The sequence below is a fragment of the Danio rerio genome, chromosome 9, assembly GCF_052040795.2.
Source record: "Danio rerio strain M-AB ecotype USA chromosome 9, GRCz13ab, whole genome shotgun sequence".
Lineage (NCBI taxonomy): Eukaryota > Metazoa > Chordata > Actinopteri > Cypriniformes > Danionidae > Danio > Danio rerio.
Window position 1 is genome coordinate 32,656,366 of NC_141029.1, and position 21,332 is coordinate 32,677,697.

At 35.7% G+C, this 21,332-nt stretch overlaps 1 protein-coding gene across 1 annotated transcript; it reads right to left on the reverse strand.

Moving 5' to 3' along the window:
- Positions 1 to 5,918: 5,918 nt before the first annotated feature.
- Positions 5,919 to 15,663, reverse strand: klf5b (Kruppel like factor 5b). The gene is made up of 4 exons (XM_087267993.1): positions 15,420 to 15,663; positions 13,443 to 14,250; positions 11,789 to 11,848; positions 5,919 to 8,631 (listed from the first exon to the last, which is right to left on the reverse strand). Exons 2-4 carry the CDS (start codon positions 14,236 to 14,238, stop codon positions 8,453 to 8,455), a joined length of 1,035 nt encoding a protein of 344 aa, XP_087124119.1. The 5' UTR covers positions 14,239 to 14,250; positions 15,420 to 15,663; the 3' UTR covers positions 5,919 to 8,452.
- Positions 15,664 to 21,332: the final 5,669 nt, after the last annotated feature.

Sequence of the window (21,332 nt, forward strand, 5' to 3'; positions counted from 1 at the left end):
TGTTAAAAATTTGGTATTATTGATTGATTTTAAGTGGCGCGGTGAGTAGTGCTGTCATCTCACAGCAAGAAGGTTGCTGGTTCGAGCCCTGGCTAGGTCAGTTGGCATTTCTGTGTAGAGTTTGCATGTTCTTTTCTAGTTAGCGTGGGTTTCCTAAGGGTACACTGGTTTCCCCCACAGTCCAAAGACATGCGCTATATGTGAATTGGGTAAGCTAAATTGTCCATAGTGTATGTGTGTGAATGAGAGTGTATATGATGCAGCTGGAAGGGCATCTGCTGCGTAAAACATAAACTGGATAAGTTGGTGGTTCATTCTGCTGTGGCGACCCCTGATTAATAAAGGGACTAAGTTGAAAAGAAAATGAATAGAAATACTTTGGAATGAGTTTTTATCCAGCACAAATTAAATTGATCAAAAGTGAAATTACATCATAATTATATTTCATATTTATGTAAAGATATGTTTTTAATGTCAGGATGTAACTAAGGATTTCAGAAGGATTATGTGTGATTAAAGATTTAATAACTGTTAAGAATTCCACTTTTCCAGCATCACAGGAATCAACTATTTTCCAAAAATATAATACAGGTAAAAACAGGTATTTCAACGTTTTGATTATAAAAAGTAAAAAAAACTTCCACCAGCTCCAAACGTCTGTAAGGTTTTTACAGACACGATATGAGGGCACAGAATTCTACAGAAAGCTTTTAGTCAGATGAACAAAGTATAAATTTGTGTTGCGTGAAACATTTCCATTGATTTTGTTTTCATACCAGAGTGATTTTGTGGGAATAACTTTCCCTTAAGGGGATAAGCAACATCACAGTGATCCTATAAGTGCTTTCAGTAAATGGCATTCACTAAAGAGGATCACAGCTGAGCTACTGTTTGATCCATACTCTCATCTGCAAAGATCATCTAAATGTCAGGTCAAATAGTGAATTAAACTATTGTTCCTTTCCATGAAAGAAAATAAATGAGTTCCCTATTGACACAAGGCATTTCAAAGAAACATGAAGGCAATGGCTTCACGATAACAATCTTCCTCGGAGACAAAGCAGTAGGGCTGATGGTTGTTTTTACATGTTTTACATAACGTAAAGATCCTTAAAGGTATAGCTGGCATTCACTAATAATCACATAGCAGTCTATTTGGTCAGTCGAGGACACAGTGCATCCTAAGGTGCACAAGTGTCTGTGTGCTAACTTAGCATGCTAAATTCTGCTAAAGAGCCAACAGAGATGAAGTGTAAATTATAAGCTAGACAATATCAACCACTGAAGTGGTTATGTCTCGTATTTTACTTGAAGCTTGTACATTTATTGACTAAATATGGCATAGTTCTGCTCATTCATGCCCAAAGACTTGTCAGCATAACCTACAGTACTCATGAAGATACAGTATAGTATATTTGCACATTTATGTTTGGAGGCAAAGTTCAGAATATGTTGCTTATGTTAGAATTGATTCAGAAAATAATACACCCGAAATTGTTTTCTAGACATATCATAGCTAGCACATGAAAAGTGCACACGAAAAGTAAAAAGTGATTAGTTACTTAAAGCGAGGAAACCAATTGCCTTAAAAACAAGTTGACTTTACAATAATAATTTAATAAACCAATTATAAGTTGGACTGTCAAGTTGACTGAATTTTTATAATTATGCTAATTGTACTCACTTTTTAAAAAAAAATAAAAGTAAACTAATCACTTTTTTCAATACACCTTTATTATATGTATTTTTTCAGCATCTAGCAAAATACTAAAATAAATCTGCTCTCCAGTGTGTCTTCTAAATTCAATACAGACTTAAATTGTAGATTTTATATACTTAATGATGCACCAAATATGAAATATTGTGATAATATCAGTAATTATTTGAAAGCAGACATGTTAAACTGACACAGTAAAAAGGGATTAGTTGAATTGAAAAAAAGTGAGTACAATTAGCATAATTATAAAAATTAAGACGACTTCGCAGTTTCAAGTTACAAGGGTTTACTTACTTTATTTTTGCAAAGTCAACTTTTTACACTAAAAGTCGCTTTTTACAGTGCATGTTTTTCTTTTTGCTAAAATGAGACCACGCAGATTAGCTAGGCTATAACAGTAGTGACTTTATATTTTACTTAGTGACTTTATATTTTACTTAAAAAATGTACTAGTATTTGGCCAAGTAAACAGTAAATAATCCTACATCATCTGTTCTGAGCATACAAGGCAGGGTACTATCTGTGATATCTGTTAATTAAGTGACTTATTGACAAAATATTGCACTATTCTACTCATTCCTGTCCAAAGACTTGTTAGCATAGCCTACAGTAGGCTACTCATGAAGGTACAGTATATTATTTATTTTGGGGGATAAAGTTCTGAATCTGTTGCTTACAGTACGTTAGAACCAATTCTGAAAATAATACAACCGAAATGTGTTTGCTTGACCTATCATAGCTAGCATGCCAACTTAAATCAGCCAACACAGATTAGCTAGGCTATGGCAGTCTCGAATAGCAGCCTTATATTTTACTTGAAAATTGTACTAGTATTTTGTAAAGTAAATAATCCTACATTGTCTGTTTTGAGCATACAAGGCAGAGTTCTAGCTGTGATACCTGTGGTTAATTTAGTGGACTTAATGACAAAACATTGCATAATTCTACTTATTCCTGTCCAAAGACTTTGTAGCATTGCCTAAAGTAGGCTACCTAATAAGGTATAGTATATCTGCACATTTACTTTGGGAGGTAAAGTTCAGAATCTGTTGCTTATTTTAGAGCTGATTCTGAAAATAATACACCCGAAATGTGTTTGCTATAGACCTGTCATAGCTAGCATGCTAACTTTTGCTTAAATGAGCCCACACAGATTAGCTAGGCTATAGTTTCAACAAGAGTGACCTTATATTTGACTTAATAATTGTACTAGTATTTGGAAAAGTAAATAGTAAATAACCTTACATCATCTATACAAGGCAGAGTACTATCTGTGATATTAGTTAATTTAATGGACATTTTGGTGTATTTGTTAATTGTTCTTGTGTGGGGCTGTTTCTAGATGATAGCATCTTTATTCTGAGACTTAGCATAAATACTTATGAACTATACTCAAATTAACCTTGGTTTTGTTATACAGTAGTACATTTTTGTCAGGTAGTTACTATTCGTATTGACATACTAATTGTATTAACAGTATGTAGCTTTAAATACCATGGTTTAGCTAAGGCTAAATTAGCATAACCACTGAGGTTTGAGTTTACCATGTTTAACAATTACAATGTACAAAAATTTAATATTTTTAGATTATTTTGATAATGGGAAAGTATAGTTGAATCTGTATAGTATCTGCTACTAGATAAAATGTTTTTTAAAAGTGTATTTCTTCCTGTGTAGGCCTATTTTTACATGATAGTGTCAATAAACGGTAATATCTACAAGTAAGCCAGGAAATAAAAAAACACCGAATTGTTCATGTTCAATGATGACTGCTTATATAAGAAATGATTCAGAAAAATAACATCATACCACCGAAAATAATTCATTATGAAAACGTCAGGTTATTTCCATGACTGAAGCCTTTCTGCTGTTATCCAGTGATTTGTACACAAGCTAGATAATTATAGTATCAATTTAATTGGGTGTTACCACTCAACACTCGCAACCCGATGACTTAAAATCTGACAGCCAGTATTAGCAACTGCAGCCACACCTCCATTTATTCACCTAATCACATGTGAGCCAGGACGACGGGACACTCCAGTCAAACTCGACAGACTGAGACTTTAAAGATTTGCCTCTATATTAAGACTAATAACAGTAATAGTGTACGCATTTAACATTAACTGTACTCATCTAAGTGCTGCAAATTAGAGTGATTACTGGGTGTGTTTAACATTTTAATCTTAAGCAGTCTGAACCTTTTAATTACAGCAATTAGACTTTTTCTCTTTCGGTTTTGGTCACAAAATGAAAGAACTTCTAGTTGCAAATCTTGAACAGAGCCATGTGTTTTTTGAATCATACAGTCAGAGAAAATATAAGCGATTGCTCAAGAAATACTCATTTTCTCAGGATTTACTGAGTTTATTAGATATGGGTTTGAGTAAAATGTAAATATATTAATGTATATATAATTTTACATTTGGAAAAATTGTTTCAGTAAAAATGTTAAAGAAGAAAACAATTATTAGCATTTTACTCTAAAACCCACATCTAATAAGCAAAGTGAGTCTAAATATCTAAAATAAAATGTTAATGTTTCTTTTGTTCTATAAAGATAACATTTCTTCATGTATGTGTATATATATATATATATATATATATATATATATATATATATATATATATATATATATATATATAGTGATTTTAGAGCTTTTTTTAATTAGAGAGCTTAATGTGCTGCAATTTAAGAAAACACATGCAATTACAAAAACACCAGCAACATAAGAAACGATCTTCATCAGTTTGACAGCACACATGTTGCAAATTCTCACAACACAAACAACTGAAGAAATGCGCTGCATTTTGTCACAACACAATAACAGAAGAAATGCGCTGCATTGTCACAACGCAAATAACTGAAGAAACAAGCTGCCTGTCACAACACAAACAACTGAAGAAACAAGCTGCATTTTGTCACAACGCAAACAAAAAAAAGAAATGTGCTGTATTGTCACAACACAAACAACAGAAGAAACAAGCTGCATTGTTGCAATGCAAACAGCTGAAGAAATGCGCTGCATTTTGTCATAACACAAACAACAGAAGAAATAAGGTGCATTGTCACAATGCAAACACCTTAAGAAACACGCTGCATTTTGTCACAACGCAAAAAACAGAAGAAATGTGCTGCACTGTCACAATGCAAAAAACTGAAGAAACAAGCTGCATTGTCACAATGCAAACAACTGAAGAAATGCGCTGCATTTTGTCATAACACAAACAACAGAAGAAATGCGCTGCATTGTCACAATGCAAATAACTGAAAAAAACAAGCTGCTTGTCACAACGCAAACAACTGAAGAAACTAGCTGCCTGTCGCAATGCAAACAACTAAAGAAATGTGCTGCACTGTCACAATGCAAACAACTAAAGAAATGTGCTGCATTTTATCATAACACAACCAACTAAAGAAATGTGCTGCATTTTGTCATAACACAAACAACTGAAGAAATGCGCTGCATTGTCACAATGCAAACAACTGAAGAAATGCGCTGCATTATCACAATGCAAATAACTGAAGAAACAAGCTGCTTGTCACAACGCAAACAACTGAAGAAACTAGCTGCTTGTCGCAATGCAAACAACTGAAGAAATGTGCTGCATTGTCACAACGCAAAAAACTGAAGAAACAAGCTGCATTGTCAATGCAAACAACTGAAGAAATGCGCTGCATTTTGTCATAACACAAACAACTGAAGAAATGCGCTGCATTGTCACAATGCAAATAACTGAAGAAACAAGCTGCTTGTCACAACGCAAACAACTGAAGAAACTAGCTGCCTGTCGCAATGCAAACAACTTAAGAAATGTGCTGCATTGTCACAACGCAAACAACTTAAGTAGCACTCTGAATTTTGTTGCAACACAAACGACCTAAGAAACGTGCCGCATTTTGTCACAACGCAAACAACTAAAGAAACGTTTAACAAAATGCATCGCGTTTCTTCGGTTGTTTTTGTTGTGACAATGCAGTGCGTTTCTTTAGTTGTATGCGTTGCGACAAAATGCAGAGCGTTTCGTTAGTTGTTTGCGTTGTGATAAATGCTAAATAATTTTTCGTTATTTTATGCAAAAATACTTTAAATGCTAACATTTTTATTTAAAATTTGAAAGAAATGTCATCAGTAGTTTACAAAAGAAAACACTCAAATTCAAATGCTATAAAATATAAATTCTGAGAATCTTAGAACTGTCAAGTCGAGATTTGTGTCTTTATTTTTTCCATATAGCTGTATAAACACTGTAAGTCCTCATATTACATTACCTCAGATAAAAAAAAATAAATAAATAAAAAAAACTCCATATGCTTCCCAATCTATTTTACTTCCATCTCAGGAACAACACTAGCTTGTCATCCGTAACGAGTCCCTTCTGTTATGCATTTGCAATCTCTGAAAAAATAAGGCGGAAAACATTTTTATTACTGTAATGGAAAATAAGAGGTTTTATGAGGCCACACATACAGATGTAACGCACACCATAAGCCAAACCAACTAATGTAAACAATCAGCTGCCACATTGTTCCACATAATGCAGCCATTTAGAGCACTATTAGTTTGAACAAAGATTTCTAAAACCACTTCCCAGTAACCCGGTGCACATTTCATGTAAGCATTGAGTTACAATTAATACAAAGTAAGAAATAAAATGTGCAAAATAAATACACATCATATGTACTGTACATATAAAGCTATCATTTATCCCAAACAAATGCATAGTAAGAAAAAAATAAACAACTATGGAAGTAATCGATATCTGAACTCTCCACTTTCTAGGAAAAAATACAGCATTTGCACCACTTATTGCATTTCAGTAAAGCACAAGAATTAACAATCAATCTTTAGATTGTGCTCTTTTAAAAACATGTTGCTACCATAAAGCGAATCATCTTCGTAACATATCGCAGTTTGGACTTGATCCAACTCTTTGGTGTTCTGAAGCTACATTTAATTTCCTAATTACCCGCCAGCTCCCGCACCAATTTCTGAAGCACTGTTTCTTATCAAGTGCTGCTTTTAAGACACCTTAAAACATTGTGACTCAGCATTCGTGGCTTACATTCTCATGACTGCTCTGCGGTTTGATTCTACAACCAACACTACAGCTCTTTTTTTAAATATATTATTTACCTTGTGATATACGATATATATTCTGGGTTCAGTGCAATTTAAAGGGATAGCTCAGCTTAAAATTAGTTTCTTTCTTCTGTTGAACGCAAATAAAGATGTTAAAGAATGCTGGAAAGCAGCAGCCATAAGCTACATTTCCATCCACCTATTTTAATGCACATTTTGGATATGCACATAAAAAAAAATCGGTTGATGGAAATGCCAAGATGTGCAACAATTTTGAAAATGCACATAAAAAAATGTGCATAACTGAGTAGGATAAACTTTTTATTCTATAAGAAAAGATGCGCATAAACTATGATGGAAACACTTTTACTGAACAAATTCCAGTATGTGCATTAAAAAAAGTCATGTGATTTTATTATAGGAGATCATGTGATGATAAAAATGTGTGTGAAGGGACAAACCACATTGTTAAACATCCAAACCATTGTTTTAATTACTCTAAAATGCCAAAAAATAATTTAGTATTGGTGTTATTATATTATTAATTGCCTCCAGAATCAAGAGCATCTGTGCTCCACGTCACATACCTTCAAACACCACATGTCCGCATTGAAGTGCTAGTAATTTATTAAATAAAGAAAAGATTCGTTCAGCTTCTCCCACTACAGCAAATTCCATTTTTACTGTTGACATTTGGTGTCTGTTAATCAGGAAGTGGCGATTTTGTTCTATTTGACTTGTTGGATGAGAACAGTGATTTATTTGCATATCTTTGCTGCAATATTCCAATTATTTTGCGCATAATGTTAATTCGCATTTTTGGATGGAAACATAGCTAGTGACTTCCATATTATTATTATTTTTTAGTTTGTCAATGGCTGCTGGTTTTTAACATTCTAAACAATATTTTATTTTGTGTTCAACTGTAGAAATAATTTCTCAAGAGTTTAAAACCACTTTAATGTAAGTGAATAGTGAGGAAATTACATTTTTTTTGTCGGGTGAACTACCCCTTAGCTCGGCTGACAGAACTTGGTGTTCTGTTGATTACCACAACATTTTCTGAAAAGAAAAAAAAAATGCTCAAGTTCATTAAAAATCAAGAACTTTTGTAACATTTGAAATTTCTGTACTGTAATAATTTAATAGCCTTTTTTTCTTCAACGCAATCAAGTGCTTGATTTTGTGTGCTCCATCCAGCACTGCAATCTTGTGGTATTCAACATTACACCACAAATGATGTCAATTAAGCTAAACTTGCCATAAACCCAGAATGTTGCTTTACAGTTGACTTAAACTGCCCACACAATCTTAAAAACAATGTACATTTTTACGTGGCACCTCAATTCTACAAGGTAAAAAAGGCACGTTAAAAGTAGTCCTAAAGAATGGCCTCAAAATATGCAGACAAATGAAGAAACAGACAAACATGTCAAAAGAATGTCCCATCTGGCCATCGAGCCAAGTTTTCATCAATTAGCTGGTTTTTGTGACCACAGGAGCCGTACCGACGGCAGGGTTTGGTCCTGTTGTACCTGATGAACTGCCAAAACCCGAGATTAACCAACACACCCAAATCCTAATTAGTATCAACAACAGAGGTCCCGATTGCCCTCCTGCAGCACCGTCAGAACAACGAGAGTGGGTGCCTCTAGTTCTGGTGTCTTTTCATGTGGAGGGCCAGGTGGTCCGATCGGGAGAAGCAACGGCTACATACAGAGCACTGGAAAGGTTTGGCCCCCGTGTGCTTCCTGAAGTGGCGCGTCAGCTCGTCGGAACGGGCGAAGCGCCAGTCGCACCCCTCCCATGAGCACTTGTATGGCTTTTCGCCTGTAATGAAACACAGGCCAATATAGTGTGAGGGGAGAACACAGTCAGAATTAGGATACAACTAAATGAAAAAGGTATTCCTATCAAATTGTCTATCACGTTGTCTATCACTATCATGTTGCACAATTAATGTAGACCAAATATCTCTTCTGAGGCATTACTTTTAAAGGAATAGTTTCAACCAAATCTGAAAATCCTGTTATCATTTACTCATCATTTACTTGTCTCAAACCTGTTTGAGTTTCTTTTTTCTGTAGAAAAATGGTGAAAACCTGTAACCATTGACTTCCATGATATTTGTTTTTTCTATTATGGAAGTCAATGGTTTATAACATCCCAGCAGACACACAAAGCCATAAGATGTTAATATTAGGTTGTATTTACAGTGCATATAGAAAGTTTTAATAGCGCTTCACCTTTTTGGCCTTTGTCTATGTTACTATTACTATTCTAAAATGGATTAAATTAAATTATTTTCTTTAAATTCTACACACAATACCCCATAATGACAATATGAAAAAAGATTTTTTTTTAAATAAAAAAATAAAAAAATCTGAAAAATCACATGTACATAGGTGTTCACAGCCTTTGCTCAATACTTTGTTGATGCACCTTTGGCAGCAATTACAGCCTAAACGCTTTTTGAATATGATGCCACAAGCTTGGCACACCTGTCTTTTAAAAATTTTCTGAAACTAAGTCCATTCCTCTTTGCAGTAACTCTCAAGCTCTATCAGGTTGGATGGGAAGCGACGGTGTACAACTTTTTTGAAATCTCTCCAGAGATGTTCAATAGGATTTAGGCCTGGGCTCTGGCTGGGCCAGTCAAGGACCTTCACTGAGTTGTTGTGAGTGCAGTGCAAATCCATTTTGGAATAAGGCTGTAACATAAAAAAAATGTGGAAAAAGTGAAGCGCTAAGCCACTCTATTGATATTTTGGTGGTGTGCTTTGGGTCATTGTCCTGCTGGAAGTGGTCAATGCTGGTTAAGAGCACTCTGAAGCAGGTTTTCATTCAGGATGTCTCTGTACATTGCTGCATTAATCTTTCCCTCTATCCTGACTAGTCTTCCAGTTCCTGCTGCTAAAAACATCCCCACAGCATGATCCTGTCACCACCATCCTTCACTATAGGGATGGTATTAGCCTGGTGATGAGCGGTCCCTGGTTTTTTCCAAACATAACGCCTAGCATTTACTCCAAAGAGTTCAATTTTAGTCTCATCAGACCAGAAAATTTGGTTTCTTCTGGTCTGAGAGTCCTTCAGATGGCTTTTGGTAAATTCCTTTTGGGGAGTGACTTCTGGCCACTCTACCATACAGGCCTGATTGGTGGATTGCTGCACAGATGGTTGTCCTTCTGTAAGGTTCTCCTCTCTCCACAGAAGAACGCTGGAGCTCAGATAGAGTGACCATCGGGTTATTGATCACCTCCCTGACTAAGACCCTTCTCTCCCAATCACTCAGCGTAGATGGAAAGCCAGCTCTGGGAAGAGTCCTGGTGGTTCCAAACATCTTCCACTTACAGATGTTGGAGGCCACTGTGCTCATTGAAACTTTCAGAGCAGCAGATTTTTTTCTGGAACCTTCCCCAGTCTTGTGCCTCGAGACAATTCTACTTTGGAGGTTTACAGACAATTCCTTTGTCTTCATGCTTGGTTTGTGCTTTGACATGCACTGTCAACCCTGGGACCTTATATAGACAGGTGTATGCCTTTTCAAATTATGTCCAATCAACTAAATTTACCACAGATAAACTCCAATTAAGCTGCTAAAACATCTCAAGAATGATCAGTGGAAACAGAATGTACCTGAGGTCCATTTAGAGCTTCACGACAAAGGTTGTGAATACTTGTGTACATGTGATTTTTCAGATTTTTTATTTTTAATAAATTTGCAACAATTTCTAAAAATCTTTTTTTACATTGTCATTATGGGGTATTGTGTGTAGAATTTGGAGGAAATAAATTAATTTAATCTTTTTTGGAATAAGGCTGTAACATGAAAAAATGTGGAAAAAATGAAGCGCTGTGAATGCTTTCAGATGCACTGTAGGTCACCTTCACAAAGGACAATGTTATTTTGACGTCCAATAACGACATGAAATGACATTGATGTTTGGTTGATTTTAGGTTTTGTTGGAAAGTGATCAAAATCCAATGTCAAGCCAACGTTTCAAACCAACGTCATATTAATGTCAAATACAATACTGACATTTATTTGTCAGGTATGGCAACCAAAATCCAATTTCTGATAAATGTCATAGTGGTAATGTACACACAACGTCAAGCCGTAACATCATTAGACATTGCTATTTTGTTGTTTTTAGGTTGCGTTGAGAAGTTTCCAAAATTCAACATCTGTCTGACGTTAGACATTGATGTAGGCCTGACATTGGGTTTTGATGTCAACCCGATTTTCATTTCCAAACAAAATGCAAAGTACCACGACGTAAGGGTATAGTGTCAATCTGACATCATGTTGATGTCCTGTGCCTGCTGAGATATTTTAAAATAACTTGTTTTGTATTAAACAGAAAAAAGAAACTCAGAAATGTTTGAAACCATTTGAGGGTGAGTAAATAGTGAGCATGTTTTAACTTTGGGGTGAACTATCCCTATAATGAATCATTTAAAAAGAATCACAAGAAACCATTTGATTCACTGAATGAACTCACCACGGTTCACCTTTCAGTGATGGAGTATTTTAAACAAACAAACAAACAAACAAACAAAAAACAGCTCTTATTTATACAATATCAGATGTTTTACAGAAGAAATGCTTTTTGCAGATCTTTTCTGTTGGCAAAAGTCAGTCTTTGCTTTTGCTTAGTACAGTATATATTTTAAAGAAAACACCAATTGAAACTGCTCAATTTTAAACTACTGTTTTTCATGTGTCAAGTTGGAGCATTCCTTGCATAATTTACAGCATTAAGAGAGAATCTGAGGACAAAATGGACATTATGACTGAAATATGCCTAAATGACTCCAAATCTAATTGAGAGCGTGTGAATCAGAATTGAATCAGGAAGTTCTTTTATCTCCAACATACTTGTTTTGTATTTTGTTGTACAGTCACCTTGAATGACAGAAATAACACACTGAAAACTGTGTAAACAGCTCTCTGGTCTCCCTGATTTTGCTTATCAAGTCTTACCTGTGTGAGTGCGTAAGTGGGCCTTCAAATGTGAGGACTTGGTGTAGACCTTCTTGCATCCTGATACAGAATAACAGAAAACAACATGTGTTAGCAAATACAGTAACTGAAACTTTAACATTAAAGCTTATATCTATTAAATACACACAGGAAATTCAATACAACCAGGAATGGTTGGATAGTTGAATAATTAAAAATAATAATAATTCTACATCCCTTTGATCCAAACCTGTATGATTTTATTTCTTCATATTTTGAAGAACGTCTGTGATTAAGTCAATAAAATAAAAGTCAATGAAAAAGTTATTTTGTGTTTAGCATAAAGAAAGGAAAATCATACAGGTTCAAAACGTCATGCGAGTGAGTAAACAATGGCAGAAATGTCTTTTTTTTGGGGTGAACTGTTCCTTTAATGTTCTGGCCAGCTCTGACTTGTCCAGCAGGCTCATATTCAGTGTCAAAAGGTTTTGCATTGTGTCCTAAGCCTCTTAGTCAGTCAACGTCCAACATAGAGACCGGTAATTGCCAGATGTTTAGTCATGTCAGTCCACAGCATCTATTCAGCAACGTTAAATCATCTGAATAGCCATTTAAGCCTGCACTGTGTCATTTGGACTTTGTGGAAAAAGCGGTGTCTTTCCTTCCGACACAACAATTTCAAACAAAGTGTATACCAGGGGTGTCCAATCCTGTTTCTGGAATGCCTGCTGACTTTAGCCCCAGCCAGCTAAATTACACTTGCCTAGAAGTTCCAGATAATCTTATTAAAGTGTTTTTAATAGGAATGATATAAAGACTGCCAAAGATGATAAATTATGGATTATTTTCACCAGTTGATCTACTTCAGTTGGACATAAGGGTTTTGACTTGTGCATTACGTGACACATTGCACATAGATGCACACTTCTGAATAGATTATGTTGAAGGAAAGATTTGATTTTTGATTTTTTTTTACAAAAAATGTGCAAAAATCAGATTTTGCAAAGAAAAAAGACTAAATTCTTCTATGAAGTGGTGTGGTTTGATTAAAATGAAATAAAATCTGTTGTTTACTGCATTTGCTTGCCTTTTTCCTGCAGGCATCGGACGACAACATAAGCCATATTGACGTTGTACCCCAACATCATAGGGACATTGGATTTGGTTTGGAAATGAAAATCAGATTATTGTCAGAACCCATCGTCAATTCAACGTCAATGTCCAACCTAAAATCAACCAAATATCAACGTCTAATCAACTTGACATTGTGTGGATTTTACCACTATGACATCTATCAGACGTTGGAGATTAGTCACCAAAACAACCTAAAAAAACAAATATCAACGTAATTTGACGTCGTTATTGGACATCAAAATAATGCACTTAGACGCTGGCTAGACATTGAATTTTGGTCACCTGACATCATGATCTAAATCTAACCTAATATTAACGTCTTATAATGTTGTGTGCCTCCTGGGTTGTTTTTGTAATCACTGTTAGAAAAATCTACATTTATTGTTATCTCTATATATCAGTCATCTGCCTCCAAATATGATCTTCTAACATTATCGTATTTCAGTATTGGTGCATCCCTAAACGGCAGACCACTGGGAACAGATCTAGGCACCTCTGATAGTCACATACTAAAGAGTCTAGATAATAAATGTAGTTTCACCTGGCACATCACAGTGATGTATCCTCCTTTTGTCCAGATCAGGATTGCTCCTGCGGTTATACTGGGCAGGCACCTGTTGCGTTTGGACAGAAAGTGCTGGTCCAGGGGTAAGACAGGCCATTTTTGATGCCATGCTAGCAGCATATGACGGAGGTGGCGATAAGTTCTGTATGAGCTCTTTCCTCCTGTCCGGGCTGCCCGGTTCTGAGTTGGGTGGGGAGGGTGGTAGATAAGCCGCCCTTTTCTGAGGATGCTGACCAAACTGGGCAGGTAGAGAATATCCATTGCTGGCCATATTACAAATGGATCTCTCTGTACCATGACTGGATGCTGGGTGAATGCTGTTATACGTTGACATGGGAGGGCATGTGGCATTGTGGGAATCTGTGCAAGAGTGCCCTCCAGGCACATTGGGCTCCAGATCTGAATTCAACAGCTGAAACAGTGGAACGTCTTGAAATTCAATGGATGGCGTCTCGTGCTTGATGTAAACATTACTACCTGTTTCCGGAGCTGGAGTGTAGAGGTTTGTGTACTCTTGATGGGTCATGGTGGGTGCAACGGTGCCATGGCAGCTGGAGTAGTTGAACGATGAATGTATGGGTTCAGTCTTTATCTGCGGCCCCACAGACCTCACGGTTCTACACATGCCGGTTCGTAGGTAGGTGACGTCAGGTAAGAAAACATTCATGTTTATGCTATATGGTGTGCCTTGGTCCATTGTAAAAGTATTGTCTTGACAATACTTCTTATGGTCTGACAATGCATGAAACTGAGGTGGCAGGTATCCATCCATTTCTCGGCAGATCTGAGGAACAGAAAAAACTGTTATAACAAGCCTGAATACTCACCAATAATCATTAGAAATGTAGAATAAAGTAACGTTTAGTTGGTTAGCATGGTCCTATTAGATCAGGGGTGTCCACTGTCCAAAGTAAGTGTCCTGCAGATTTTAGTTCCAGCTTATCTCAACATATCTGCAGGGATGTTTCTAGAAAGCCTAGTAAGAGCTTGATTAGCCAGCTCAGGTGATTCTGATTGGGGTTGGAACTAAACCTTCCAGGACACCGGCACTCCAGGACCGAGTTTGGGCACCCTTGTATTAGATGGTAGCTAATTTAATATACAGTAAATCTTACAGAATTCCACCAAATTTAAAGTTGTACAAAATCATTATAGTTTTACTGTTCATACACTCTTTTAAAGTGTTCAGATGAAAGTTTTTGTATTCTGATGGTATCATCTGTATTGTAATGATGCTTTCTGGTCATTAGTCAGGTGCTGTTTACAGCTGATTGGCTCAAAACATGGCATATTTCCAGCTAATAATCTGCTATTGACACATAAATGCTAATGTACACGTTTCGCCACTGAATACATGTGTAGCTTTTTGGCAGAAATCCTCTAAGCTTCCTAGTAACAATGCAGAATTCTTGAGACTTACAAAACAAGTTCAGAGAAACGCTTGTTTAACCTGACAGATTTTTGTCCATTATGTTCACATGTACAGTAAATCCACTCTCAAACTTGTTCAAATTCCTGTAATTTTCAGGGCAACAAGTAGACTTGTTTGCATCTCTGAATACACAGGCTTTTTGCTATCTTACACCGAAGAAGGAACCCCATTACATGCGCTCTCTCTCTCTCTCTCTCTCTCTCTCTCTCTCTCTCTCTCTCTCTCTTTCTCTCTGCCATCCATAAACTAGGAAATACTCCATCTGAATTTAGAGCCTACAGCTGCTCTGCTGTTATGGAGTTTTCAGATTAAGGTCAGTGCAGAGTGCACAATTCATCCAGCATGCTCATACACATATACAGTAAAACACCATTTGAAAACATTTCTATAAAATGTAAGCTGTGCAGCCGATCATATTACAGTGCGTTTTAGATCAAATGCATAAATAACACAAGCGTTTCGGAAAGCATGGCACCCAGCACTGTTTACCAATGTAACATGCAATTACAGATCGACTCTACCAGAATGTGATGCTTTGATGGAGTGTCATTAAATCCACTGTAACCGTCCCCTCTCTCTCTCTCTCTCTCAATGCCTCGCTCAGATCTTAGAGGTGTTTTATCCTAGCCGTGGATCCTGCTCAACAAAGCGTTGCCCATAACCGCATGTCCTCCGCTGAAATCAACTGGAGATCACGTCATTCAATATGCCGCAAATAAGCACAACACGACAGACAGCCAGAGATGTCAAGCGCTTTACGCGTTTGACAAGACAAATTACGCAACTGCCTCGTTTCAATGCCTCAAAACGGGGCGGGGCTTTATCATCATGCATTTAATAATTTATCCAAACAGGTTTTCAGGATCTCTAATAGTCTTGTTAAAGATAACCCTGCAAAACGTGATTTAGCTCATTTTTGTATGTAATAACAGTGGCTGCTGGATGACAGAACTTTACCATGGTGACTTTATGTGCTACCTGAAATAAAACAACCTACAGTAAGAGCGTTATTAAAATGTTTGTTATGAGGTAGCCTACTTGATGTTAATCAAATGTGCACCCTTCAACAACTTTGGACAATAAAAAACTAGAGTTTGAAACAAACACCATATAGGCTGTCATTTTATAATACACGACACCTAGCCTAAAAATAGGCTATAGTAATTATGAAGAAAAATATAAACTGCTTATTAAACAAGGGTAGCAAAAAATAAGACATATCTAAATAAATACATAAATCTATAATCAAAATACACAGGCCCGGATTAAGAACTCAGGGGCCCCTGGGCACATTGTCTTGTAAGGCCCCCTACCTGGCCGCACCCCTATAGTTGCATTTAAAAAATAAGAATAATATAATATTTTTTAAATAAAATGAATCTATAATTTGTTGCCCACAAATTTAAATAAATGATATATAGTACATATGCATTTATAGTCTACAAAGATTTAAATTATTTTTCAAAGCATTAAATAAAATACTAATAAAACTACATATATATATATATATATATATATATATATATATATATATATATATATATATATATATATATATATATATATACAGTTGAAGTCAGAATTAATAGCCCCCTTTCAATTTTTTCTTCTTTTTTAAAATATTTCCCAAATGGTTTTTAACAGAGCAAGGAAATTTTCACAGTATGTCTGATAATATTTTTTCTTCTGGAGAAAGTTTTATTTTTTATATTTTTTTGCTAGAATAAAAGCAGTTTTTAATTTTTTAAAAACCATTTTGGGACAAAATTATTAGCCCCTTTAAGCTAATTTTTTTTCAATAGTCTAGAGAACAAACCATCATTATGCAATAACTTGCCTAATTACCCTAACCTGCCTAGTTCACCTATTAATCTAGTTAAGCCTTTAAATGTCAATTTAAGCTGTATAAAAGTGTCCTGAAAAATATCAAGTAAAAAATAATTTACTGTCATCATGGGAAAGATAAAATAAATCTTTTATTAGAAATAAGTTTTTAAAACTATTATGATTAGAAATGTGCAAAAACAAAATAAACAGGGGTAATAATAATACAGGGGGGCTAATAATTCTGACTTTAACTGTGTATATATATATATATATATATATATATATATATATATATATATATATATATATATATATATATATATATATATATATATTTTTTTTTTTTTTTTTTTTAAGGGTATTTTAATGTATTGCTTTTACAAACTTATAAAGCATATTATTGCCATGGCATATAACGCACAATGCTTCTCCAATCCAGTTCTATGAATCTGAGTCTTTCATAATACAAACACTGATTTACTCTCTCTCTCCTCTCCCTGTATTTTCTCTACTCTTCTCGTGATAAAGACTTGATTATAAACCTAAAAGTATCCGAAATCACACACACTATACCTCTTCTCTCCTGTCTCTCTCCTCTTCTGGGCCTTTTTCTCTCTCTCTCTCCCTCTCTCTCTCCTTTTCTGTCTGTCTCTCACACGATGAATCCAGTCCGCGCTGCGCTGCCGTTAGCCTCCTCCGCCTGGTTAATGCTAGCTTCTCATCATTTAAAGTTACCATAACGTCTTCTTCTGTACCCTCATTCTCCTGATCACGGGTCTGTTTAAAGATGGTGTGTATGGAAAATGCCTCAATAAAGATGCCTCCTCTCCTCTTTCTCTCGCGTTTGCTAAATCCACTTGTCCACTCATTTTTGATCTATGACAGATATAACGTTACACTAAAGTCCGCTCAGTTTAGTGCGGGTTATTACAAAACTGACGTTTCCGCGCTTGACCAATTACAGCATTCTGTTTAGTCAAAGAAAGAAAGGCAATTTAAATATAATAATAATATTAATATGTGATCACGATTTTTTTGCTCAGAGGAAATACAGTTGTCTGAGCAATAGAGTTTTTGAAGAGAGGGCGGCACGGCAGGCGCCTATAATAAGACTAAACGTTATTAAATACCCACGAGACACTTGTGACTTTATATCACATTTGCATTATTTTAAAAAAATGTTTCTTTCCTGTTAAAAATAAATATATTTCCAATCTGATATGTAATGGGGAGAAAAAAAAGTAGCACGAGTTCAACTGATGGTGGATTCGAACCAATGTTATGAGTGATCGCGTCAAAAGATGATGCCGTGTGCCTTACAAGGTGCGCCACTGCTGCTGTATTGTTTCACAGCTCTTTACTCATCTTGTCTCTATCAATCAGCCATCGATGGGCGTAAACCCTGCATAGCTTAGTCCAACTAGATGCGCTATTTGCAATTAGCCTAAACAGACACTCCGAAATTGTCTTTTTTTCTCCCCCCTCGCAGGGGCCCCTCGTGCGCACGGGCCCCTGGGCCTGTGCCCATAAGGCCCATTGGTTAATCCGGCCCTGAAAATACACTTGCCTCTATTAACATAACTGAAAAGCTTAAAAATAAATTATTATTTATTAATAATATTATTATTATTAGGTAATCTGTCTGTCTGTCGTCTGTCTGTCTTTCTGTATGTCTGTCTGTCCTTCTGTCCGTCTGTCCGTCTGTACATCCATCTGTCTATCTATCGTCTATCTGTCTGTCATGTACAACAATAATTAATAATTAACTTTTTGGGGCAATGCATCTCTGAATGTTTCCCAGAGATGGGTTGCGGCTCAAAGGTCATCCGCTAAGTAAAAATATGCTGGATAAGTTGGCGGTTCATTCCGCTGTGGCCGAATTAACAAAGGGACTAACATGACAAGAAAATTAATGAATTAACTTTTTGTTATATTTTGTATTTATTTATTATTATTATTTGTTTATTTATCCATCCATCTTATCTGTCTGCCTGCCTGTCATATACAACAATAATTACAATAGCAACAACAATTAACTCTAATTTACTTTGTTTTAATACTTTATTAAAATTTTAATCAGTACATAACGACTTGTTGCATATGTAAACTTTGTAAAAACATTAGATCATTCAAACTAAACACTTTAAACAGAATGATATATTGTCTCTAAAAATGTTCAAACATTCATTTATTCATTTTCTTGTCGGCTTAGTCCCTTTATTAATCCGGGGTCGCCACGGCGGAACGAACCACCAACTTATCCAGGACATTTTTGAGCAGTGGATACCCTTCCAGCCGCAGCCCATCTCTGGGCATCATTCACACACACATTCACACACACAGCGGACAATTTAGCCTACCCAATTCACCTGTACCACATGTCTTTGGACTGTGGGGAAAACCGGAGCACACGGAGGAAACCCAGGCGAATGCAGGGAGAACATGCAAACTCCACACAGAAACACCAACTGAGCTGAGGATCGAACCAGCTACCTTCTTGCTGTGAGGCGACAGCACTACCTACTGCGCCACTGCATCGGCCAATGTTCAAACATATCTAAATAAATAATATATGTTCCTATAAATAATATGCCCCTATTACAGGCAAATTCAGAGAGTTAATGATAATAATAATAATAATAATAATAATAATAACAATAATAATAATAATAATAATAATATTAACAATAGTAATATATATATATATATATATATATATATACACATATATATATATATATATATATATATATATATATATATATATATATATATATATATATATATACACACACACACACTACAATTATAAATTATTATAGTAGTATAGTGTACTACGTGTCTAGCCAAAAATTATATCACCATAGTTAAATATTACTTTCTGTTCTGATAACTAATTTTTTGACGTAAATGTGTAATCTAAAAAGGCTATAATATGCTGCTTAAATAAAGTGAGACTTAATGTATGAAATTAACTCAAATGTTTCATTTAAATTAATAGCCTTCTAAGTAACAACACTTAAAGGTAATCAAGCCAGATAAGCCACTAAACCAAAACTATTCTTTTGTACTTGACTGATGAGATCCTTAATCCCTGTGAATACAGTATGGAATTCCAGAGAATGGGTTAATTCACATTTATGCCCCCCACCCTCTCTCTCTTTCTGTGTCTCTCTCCCTTGGGCCATATGTGCTGGTATGCAAAACTGCTTGACTGCACTGCAGCTGCCTGTGTGGATTGCGTGTTCTATGCCAACATGCTAGAAGAAGTGTTGAAGTAGGCTAAGTTGCTGCCAGGGACAAATATCAGGAATGTTTTGATTAAAATAGCACGCGATCAAAAACGATCACTCGGAATGCCGCTGTAGTCTTCAAAGGCTGATTTAAGGGCAAATCTGATGTAAATGTACAGTAGTTGAACTAATTCATAAAAACTGGGATGCTGTAGAAATGTCACACTGCAAATTTACAGTTACAAGAAGCTTTGCATGGTTGAATGATTGTGGCAAGATGGTACTAGTTCAATAGAAATGAACTTTAATCCCATCAATCAAAATGTCAGTGATTATTAAAAATGTGCCAGGAGTTTCATTTTACTGTAAAAGAAAATCAATGTCCCGCATACAGGGAAACATACAGAACAGTATGTGTTAGCATGACAAATGAATTGTCATGTCGAAATAAAGGCCGTTCCCATCATTCATATAGGAACATGCATTGTCCTGCTTCACAGAGGCATTTGAAAACCAAACACAAGCATATTAGAAAAACAAAGACACACACGTTGGACAGGTTTGGAGATTTGTTCTGGGGCCGGACAAACCACTGAAACTGGAACAATGTGATGGACTTCAGATGTTTTCTGTAGATTTCACAATTACATTTGTAGAATCGGTCAATCAATACTTCTGTGAAGAGAAAGAGCACACAAAAATGAAAATACTTTTATAATTAACTCATCCTCATACACTACCTGACAAAAGCCTTGTCGCCTATCCAGGTTTTAGGAACAACAAATAACAGCCTGACTTCTAGTTGATCATTTGGCATCAGAAGTGGCTTATATGAAAGGCAAAGGCTTCTAGATTACACTTATTTTACCAAAATAAAATATGATCATGCCTTGATTTGTAATTATTTAATTAGGACAGTAAGGTCTGACTTTGCTTAGACAAAAGTCTTGTCACTTAACACAAATATTGTACAGTATAAAATATAAAGTCATGGTGCAGTGGAAAAAATAGTAAATATTGTGTATGCCCCCCATGAGCTTGAAGGACTGCATCCATACATCTTTGCAATGACTCAAATAACTTATTAATAAAGTCATCTGTAATGGCAAAAAAAGTGTTCTTGCAGGACTCCCAGAGTTCATCAAGATTCTTTAGATAAATTTTTATTGCCTCCTCCTTCATCTTACCCCATACATGCTCAACAATGTTCATGTCTGGTGACTGGGCTGTCCAATCCTGTAGCATCTTGACCCTCTTTGCTTTCAGGAACTTTGATGTGGAGGCTGAAGTATGAAATGAATCACAATCCTGCTCATGAAATTGCCCTCTCCTGTTATGTAATGGGCAGCACAAATGTCTTGATATCTCAGACTG

What these genes read in the sequence shown, in the direction of transcription:
- klf5b (XM_087267993.1), bottom strand. Translation starts at nt 14,238, where the DNA reads ATGGATGGATACCTGCCACCTCAGTTTCATGCATTGTCAGACCATAAG. An exon ending in ACATCACTGTGATGTGCCAG is followed by an intron (nt 11,849 to 13,442) that starts GTGAAACTACAT and finishes ATTCTGTATCAG; the next exon opens with GATGCAAGAAGGTCTACACC. An exon ending in CCACTTACGCACTCACACAG is followed by an intron (nt 8,632 to 11,788) that starts GTAAGACTTGAT and finishes GTTTCATTACAG; the next exon opens with GCGAAAAGCCATACAAGTGC.